Source organism: Apium graveolens, chromosome 9 (genome assembly GCF_009905375.1).
Source record: "Apium graveolens cultivar Ventura chromosome 9, ASM990537v1, whole genome shotgun sequence".
NCBI classification, from domain to species: domain Eukaryota; kingdom Viridiplantae; phylum Streptophyta; class Magnoliopsida; order Apiales; family Apiaceae; genus Apium; species Apium graveolens.
Genome location: NC_133655.1, coordinates 210,575,526 through 210,584,280, shown reverse-complemented (window position 1 = coordinate 210,584,280; position 8,755 = coordinate 210,575,526). Strand labels below are relative to the sequence as shown.

Below are 8,755 nucleotides of genomic sequence, written 5' to 3'. Positions count from 1 at the left end.
CCCACGTATTTCTCCCATCACTTATTGAAAATTGACCCTGATTCAGCACCCAATATTGTTGAATAAAATAAAAATGAAACAGTAATTAGCTCAGGTTGAGTAATCCAGCTATGTTGAAGAAGTTGAGCTGGATGCATCAAACACTAGTTACACAACACATGAAATTAAGAGCCAGAAAGAGCTTAAGAGGTCACCATTCCATTGAAAAAAAAACCATCCTTTGCTTCTCCTTTTGATATACCGACAATTTTTACTTGAATCAGCCAACAATTTCTCGCCCATTCTTTAACTTCAATTTATACTCATAAAATTCTACACCTATGTTTGTATTAAAAAAGAAGACGTGTCAATGACAATACTTAGATCTAAAGCAATTTACTAAAAAACTATCAACCTTTAAGTATGATTAAATGTAAGAAGGTGAATTAATTTAATAAACTCTGTTTAAAACTATTTAAACAACACTTAAATTTTACAAAGAAAACAAACGAATATAACATGAGCATTAATTACAGATGTGAAGCACTTAACATGCACTGATATTATATTATAATAACATGTAATAACAAAATGAGTTGTCACTTGTACTATATATAGAAGGTCAGTTTGGTAATTGTGAAATGTAAGGTAGGAGTACCAAACGAATGGATTGATATTAAGGCCATTCCCATCTACTTGTCTTGTTTCTTTATCTCTCTTCACATAGAAGGAAGCTGATCAACAACAACAACAACAACAACAAGTTCACACATCTCATCCTTCACAATTCACCACCATGACTGAAAAGGTGACCAGTTTCTCCCTCTCTTTGGTTTTTTCCCAGAAAATTTACAAGGTTTACATAATTATATATCTATGGATTCATCATTTATATGTTTATTTGTGTGCATTTCATCAAACTCCATGTCTTAATCATACTCTTATTACATGTACATATAAATTTATGACGTGTTGTGTTTCTCTTGATCATAATCTTGTTTAAATAATAACACCCCCCAATCAGTTAATCATAAATAAACAACTTAAACAAAACATAGCTCAGTATGTCCCACTCAGGAGTAGATTCGGAGACCCTTATTAGGAGTTTGTTTCCGTAAAAGACTAATTGTTGAGAACTCAACTGAATGATTCTGAGGACATGTAAACAGGTGACACTTATGGTGCTGAACACAGTGGACTTGGAGTGTTCTAGCTGCTACAAAAAGGTGAAGAAAGTGCTCTGCAAATTCCCTCGTCAGTCCTCCACCTTTTAACTTATTTACATTCACTTTTCTCCTACTTTTCTTTTAACATGTTCTTTTTAGTACACTGATTAGCTGTATGCTTTTGTCATTTCACCTTTTTCTGGTTGTAAACTGAGTTGGTTTTTGTGTGGTGTGGGATTTTTGGTTTTTATGACAATAGAAATTAGAGACCAGATATATGATGAGAAAAATAATAAGGTCAGAATCAAGGTCGTATGCTGCAGCCCTGAGAAGATTCGTGACAAACTTTGCTGCAAAGGTGGCAAAATTATCAAAAGCATCGAGATCTTAGAAGATCCTAAACCGAAAGCTCCTGAAAAGCCTAAGGAACCCGAGAAACCCAAAGCTCCGGAAAAGCCTAAAGAACTTGAGAAACCAAAAGCTCCTGAAAAACCCAAGCAGCCCGAAAAGCCCAAAGCTCCTGAGAAGCCTAAAGAGCCTGAAAAACCTAAAGAACCAGAAAAGCCTAAACCCCCTGCTGACAAGCCTGCAGAAAAACCCAAGCCCAAGGATCCTGCTCCTGCTCCAGCTCCAGTTCCTGTTCCAATACCAGTTCCTGTTCCAGCACCTGCCCCAGCCCCGGCTCCGGCTCCGGCTCCGGCTCCAGCCCCAGCCCCAAAGGCACCTGAACCGGTGGCTGTGAATATGTGTGAACCAGTTCAAGGATACCCGGGATATCCACCTATACCCATGTATCCAAGTGGCGCATGTTGTGGGCCTTGTTATGATGGCTATGGTGGGGGACCATGTTTTCATGGGTACGGACGGCCTGTTCCACCTCCACCGGCTCCATGTTATGACTATGGATATGGATACCGAGGGAGTAAATGTTGTGTAAACACCGATTACTTCAGTGAAGAAAATCCTCAAGGTTGCACTATCATGTAAGGGTGGTGGGATGTCAGTTTCATGTACCCTGGGACTTCTCCAAATAACTTCTCCTTGAAGTTCTTGCCATCTGATTTGGTGCAGTTAAAGGGGGTTCTTTTTATTTGTTAAAGATAACAAATTTCATAGCATGTAGAAAGTATGATTATAATAAGGTTAGTGACCATTTGGTTGTTGACAATCAGATCATGTAGCATATCTTCAATTTTGATTATGATGAAAGTTTCGACTATTAATGTACTTATCGTAAAGCTTATAATAATACAACGATTTAGTGGCATCTTACTGCTAGTTGTCTATATCGATCATAATTTCCCAAATCGATATACAGGCCAATTGAATAGTTTTCGAGTCCAACCCTGCTAACAAAATGTACCATCAAATAGGGAAAATGCGAGTACATTAATAATGTAGCAGTAAGATGCTATATATGTAAGAGCAAGATAACATAAAAGATTGCTGCTTATGTAGCATTAGTGGGTATTTTTCCTTGATATAGTTGCAACATCCTCTGGAAAGGAGTTTCGAAGTTTGTTGAAAAGATAGTATTATGGTGATCAACAGGGGTCTCAGTTTCCAATGGTAATGAAGAATTTTACTAGATACAAAGTACTAAGAAGCAACTACAGATATGTTTAGCAAATTCAAAGGATCTAGCATACTCATAACTTAAATAATTTATCCTTTTTAGCTACTACAGGTGTTGCTGTTTCACAAATTCAAAGGATCTAGCACACTCTAACTTGATTTTCAATCCTTTTAAGCTTGTCCCCTGTTTCAAGCTCACAAGTTCGTAACTCCTTTTTTTAGTATGCACTTCAATATTTTGCAGAACACTTGTATTCACATTCTGTGCTTACAATACAAAAACTGATAGTTCAACTTTGCGTGTAATGATAATCACAAGTCACAACCATTATTAAAAAATTTAGAAGAGATAATGATATATCACATACTTTGATCAAATCGGATTGAACTTCGATCATAGCTATTTACAAAATCATATATTTGCAATGACTAGATAATTTAATTAATAAAAGGAACGAATAATGATATCACCACAATGTTTACAGTGCTCTGCATTGCACTACTCGGTTCTTTTCTCTCATATATTCACATCATATAATCAAATATCACACTAATACACACACAGGTGGCTGATGAACCGCTTCAAACCCGAATCATTGTGCCAGATTCATCCAAGTTCATTCATTTTACAATCCTGCACATACTCGCAATTGTTAATTTCAATCGAACTTTTTAGTACTATAGCAAGATGTAAAAAGACTTAATACTGTTGGAAATGATGATAGACTCGAGCAGACCTTTTCGTTTTTCTAAGATCTTTGTTGCCGTCAATCATATTTGCTGCTGAATTTTTTTCTCTTGCTGCTGCTTCCCTCTTCGTTTTCCTAGACTCCACCTCCAGAGCTCTTACTAATGTGTCCACCTTCTTCATGAGCACCTTAATTTCTTCATTTTTTGCATTTAAATTATCATCTTTCTTTTCGCAAGACTTCCTAAGACATATTACCTCTTTCTGCAGCTTGTCATACAGAAACCCTGACACTATATCATCCTTATAAGGATTCAACCCTGTAATGCTTTCTGGATCTTCTTTCACACAGACATACGGTTCAACGTTATCTAACACTTCACTTCCATTCTCCTTTATCTTGTCAATGTTCATGTCGTTGTTTTCTCTACCCATCTTAGCCCTTTCCAGATCATCAATGTTACCAACCTTACTTCTAGATGACCACAAACCTTTTCTTACAAGCAGCTCTCCAAACCCGTATCTCATTTTCAAGCTATTTCCTCGTTTCAAATCCTTCTCTAAAACCGGCTTGGGTGAAGGCCTAACGGAGGACCCCCTTGGCTGCGACACGGACCTCATCCTTTCACCAGTAGATATATTCTCAGTACTGCTAGAGTTTCCAGGTTTTGGGGTTCCACTAGAAGCTTTATGATCAACGGATGTATTAGTGCTCTTCAAACCTTCTTCCAGCGTCTTTAGTCTCAATTTGAGTTTGTCCTGAAGTCAAAAATAAACGACGCTTGTACATTAACAAACCTATTTGACAATTATGTTTTTTTTTTTGAAAAGCAATGCATTAATAATAAGAAGCCTCCAATTATAGCAGGAGGGACAACCAACAGAGACACAACAGACTTAACTAACTAGAACAAGAACATGAAAGATAGAACAGAAACCAGCATTACAGCAACCTACTGAACAACACTACCCAACAACTCGATAACTAGAAAGAAAACCAGACGATTTAAAAACAAGAGAGATAACTGCTGCACTTAGAGACCGCAACTATTTAAAAGAGATCAAAGAGGTCATCCGAATCTCCCAAAAGCAATTATGATACATATTGTATAAGATAATTAGCCAAAAATGTTCACCTTAAGTTGTGCTTCGGTATTAGCTCTTCTCTCTGATATAGCTAATTTGTCCTTTAGCCGTTGCATTTCAGCCTGCAGATTCAGAGAGCTATTTTATATCCAGCAAGAGAATGTGGAAATTATAGCATAAGCAGATGACAAAGATACATAAATATACCTGCATAACCCTTCTCTCTTCTAGCCACTGTTTAACTGGCATAACTTTGTCATTTTCATCCTTCCATTCGTTAGCCACTGCACTTGCAACCCGGTTAGCTGAGACCTTGATTCTTGCTAGCTCTCTTTCCAATGTCCGGTTCTCTTCCTAAAAAGATTATGCAGAAACTAACGTAATTGTCCATAGAGTTATATTTCACTTGGGAAAGGCACTCTAATTAGATTAAAATTTTACATTAAGTTCAGAGATTCGTCTCCTGTAGTCACGGATGGTGTTAGCTGCTGCTCCACCTACTAGAATAGCCTCCTCAAGTTCCTGAATGGTTTCTCCAAGTTTTTTGACCTCAATAACCTTTTGCCGATTCGTTTTCTCAAGGATTTTGTTCTCTTCCTGAAATTATAAACTTATCTTCTCTAAATTTCTGGAATACATTTTAAAATCTTATCACTGAGTGATTTTTTTTTTTTTTTGTGAAACAGAGGGGGAGTGAAAGTGACTATGAAGAGTCGAACCTGGCAGATCTCAATCTGTCGTTTAAGCTCATAGTTTTGGTTTTGAATCTCCTCTACAACCAATGTCCTCTCTAAGGCACTTTTCAGAATCTTCTCCACTTCAAGTAGTGCAGCTTCTTTCGACTTAGTTAGCCGTTCCAAAACCCTCTTCTCCTCCTGCAGTGTCATCACCTGAGAGAAGGAACAAACCTGTATGAGCTTGAAACAAATTACGTATCCACACTACATCCATCTAAAAATATTATACCTCTTGTCTATACATCCTGATGTCTGCTTCTAGAGGAGCAATGACTGATTCAATAGGAAAAGAATCGTCGTCCTTCTGATTTGCATGCACCCTTCTAACAGTTGCCTCTGCAGCATATTGTGCAGCCAAGGCCTCTTTCTTATCATTTGTAAGCTTCTTAATGTCAAGATTCTGAATCCATCAAATTCAGGAAAAAATATTATAAGCAGACTCTGAAACTGCATATTGGCCAATTTCCGCCGAGTACAGGGGAAAAAATCACAAACCTTTTGCTCAAGAAGGGCCTGGTAAAGTCGCAGCTTCTCATCCAATTTATTCAATTCATTTGCAAGCTGAGAAAGAACAAATTCACCAAATAAGTACGCTATAACAAAAAAAAACATATCAGAAACCATGCCTACAAAATAGTACATCAAACCCTCTTCATCGCCTACTTTCTGGTGGGATACATGGTTTAATTAATTGATAGCAAATATATATGGTCTTATGTTCTACAATTTTTGTTTAATCCTAAATGAACATTGAATACTGAGAATTGAGGGGTATTGACCATATGTTGTCAAAATTCACTTCATTAATCACTAGCAATATGGAAAACACATATTCCTTTGGTATTTATTCCTAGATCACAGTAACATATATTTATGAATTAATATTTTCAACATATTTACAGTACCTCCTCAACAGCCTTCTCTTTAAATACATCAGCAGCTCTCAGCCCCTTGATTTCACTATGAGCGTCTCCTAACTCCCTTTCCTTTTCTGTAACATACAGCAAATGTAAGTTAGTACACCTATACAAGCTTCTCTATCTTCTACAATATATAGTGTGGGTATATGCATATTCTACTTTCTTTGTTCTTTGATTAGAATTCTTACGAACTAATTATCTGTAAACATATAGAATTATAGTGTAAGAAAAGTTATGGTTATGACTTTATGTGCATAGGTATGACATGAAGCGAGTATCTTCTATCTACCTTTTAAATGATGAACTCAATGCATTTTTTTTTACTCTCTAAGCTTACACCTAAATTCATAACCCCTGAATTTAGGTGTTGCCTTGAGGCAAGAAACCCTTTCCACGTATCCATTTGAAATTAAACTGAATGGAACTCCCGTGGTAATAAAAACTAGCTTAAGGCTGTAGTGAGTAGTATACAAATGCAAGTAATCAAGTATATCAATATGCCTGTTAAAAAGATAATCTGTTTTCAGAGAATTCCATAATGAGACCAGAAGATAATCAACAGCCTATCAAAGTTCTTCTACTCTTATTTGAATCCTCTGTGATGGAACTTGACAAGTATTAACAGAGATTACTCCTATGTTTTAAAAAGAAGTTTTTTGGGTTCGAACCAGCAAACTCATATATAGAAGTAGACACTTAACCATCGACCTCCAACTTTTTTAAACGTTATAACACGGAAAAAAGAAAACAGAACAAGTTTAAATTTCTTTTTTGCAAGGTAAAACATAGCAAGTTGAGGTACTGATAATGAACTCTGCTAATCTACATACACATGCAAATTACAAAGTAAATAAATAAAAAGAATTCTTCAATAAATTGACCTTTAAGTTGATTTTGCAGTCTGTTAAGCTCCAAAGCGACAGGATCAGGTTGAGCAACAAGTTCTTCCAAACCCACCATTTTTCTTGTTTTTTCTTTTTTCACTTGCACAAGAATGTACACTCCGAAAACAGAAAAATCAAACAGGGTTTTCAATATTGTTGTACTATGAACCATGAAGGGGTTTGTAGTAGTATATATATAGAGATGCTTGAATGTAAATGATAATGAAGATGCAAAGAGTCCATATCTTGAAGGAATAGACCGCAAAGAGTGGGATAGTTTTCCCTTGGTTTGAAGCAAAATCATAAGCCGGCTTTGCCGGCTTCTTCCTCACTTCTGACAGCAACACTTACATCCTCTACTTACCCACATTTCAATTCTTTATTTTTACTATCCATCACTTTCTGTTCTCATTAAAGATACATTTCTGATATCTATGTATATCTTACTCGAAATTCGAAACTACTTTCCCTTGTGCAAAATTAATCTTCATTTCCACTGTTTTTAGGCTTCTTGGGTCTAGATGTCAATATATCATATGTACAGCTCATCAACTTCATTTTCTACCTTTATTTTTTTGGAAAAACAACACAAACTGATTTACTTGAATTAAATTTATACTTGTGTGGTTCAAGTTACGGTTGTTTTAGACTAGTGCTACATATCCCAAATTCGTTTTTAACTTTATTTTCAATTAAAAAATGTATTAAATATGTATTTTAGACATCATCATTTAGAAACAGTTTTGAGAACCGTTTTGAAAACTCTAATATTATTTTAACCGCTCCGCGACCTCAACATATATAAAAGAAAGTGGATTCGTTTGATTTGATTCTTTGTAATTTAGTTCAGTATCCGATTGCACCGTGCAATACTTCCTTTCACGAAAGCTATTGATCCAAAATAGTGTAAAGTTAAACCAACACACGCTACGAATGTTGACACTACACAAATAGTGTCACCTAACGCAAATCACTAGAAGCATACTCATGTATTACTTCTCAAGACGCCGATTAGTAATACGTATTAGAGAGGAAACTAAAATAGGGAAAACGTAATGTGCATGTCTACCCGTGTTTTTTTATGAAATAATATCTGTTTTGGTGCACACTTCTCCAGCCGTGTGATAATTAATGAAGCTTATTTCCTTCTACATAAAATTTTATTTACCAAAAGGTGGTGTAGGCAAATAAAAGAAACTTCTAAAGAGAAGATGAAACAGTAGAGGAGAAGAAACTTGAGTAGGTAATGCCTGATAATTTTGATGAATCTTAATAAGCACACACAAGGCTTGAGGCAAGTGTATTTCACAATCGATACTCCCTCATTATATATAGTCAGACAGACCTGGACGAATTAAGATAAGGGTTGTCCTATGAAAATACATCACCTTGTCACGATCATGCATTTCAGCTTCTTCTGGAGATAATCGATTACTTGGGCATTAAATTCTCCTTGGATCATGAAATGTGACACTAGTGGATTATTAAATATGTCTTTGATTCAAACAAAGAAAAGACACAAACCAACAATATATCTTTAATAATGATTTATAATGTTTTTTTAATAAGTAGGTTTTATATACGAGAGCGAGAGCGAAAACGTGCATATCCTAATTCATTTGTGCTTTTTGTTAAAATTAGGATTGGTTCAAGTTACAAACTATTATTGCATGAGCTTGTATAGTTTATCCGCTGCGCGTACGAAGGGTAACTTTAACAA

The 8,755-nt window shown here is 35.8% G+C and overlaps 2 protein-coding genes across 2 annotated transcripts; one reads left to right on the top strand and one right to left on the bottom strand.

The window, feature by feature from the left end:
• Positions 1–625: 625 nt before the first annotated feature.
• LOC141684558 (uncharacterized) lies at positions 626–2,374 on the top strand. The gene is made up of 3 exons (XM_074489592.1): positions 626–787; positions 1,149–1,233; positions 1,405–2,374. Exons 1-3 carry the CDS (start codon positions 776–778, stop codon positions 2,130–2,132), a joined length of 825 nt encoding a protein of 274 aa, XP_074345693.1. The 5' UTR covers positions 626–775; the 3' UTR covers positions 2,133–2,374.
• A 694-nt stretch (positions 2,375–3,068) lies between these two features.
• Positions 3,069–8,330, bottom strand: LOC141682429 (microtubule-associated protein 70-5-like). The gene is made up of 10 exons (XM_074487122.1): positions 7,033–8,330; positions 6,137–6,222; positions 5,727–5,792; positions 5,461–5,631; positions 5,214–5,384; positions 4,936–5,091; positions 4,702–4,848; positions 4,545–4,616; positions 3,458–4,167; positions 3,069–3,354 (listed from the first exon to the last, which is right to left on the bottom strand). The coding sequence occupies exons 1-10, from the start codon at positions 7,337–7,339 to the stop codon at positions 3,342–3,344; spliced, it is 1,899 nt and encodes a 632-aa protein (XP_074343223.1). The 5' UTR covers positions 7,340–8,330; the 3' UTR covers positions 3,069–3,341.
• Between the last annotated feature and the right edge of the window lie 425 nt (positions 8,331–8,755).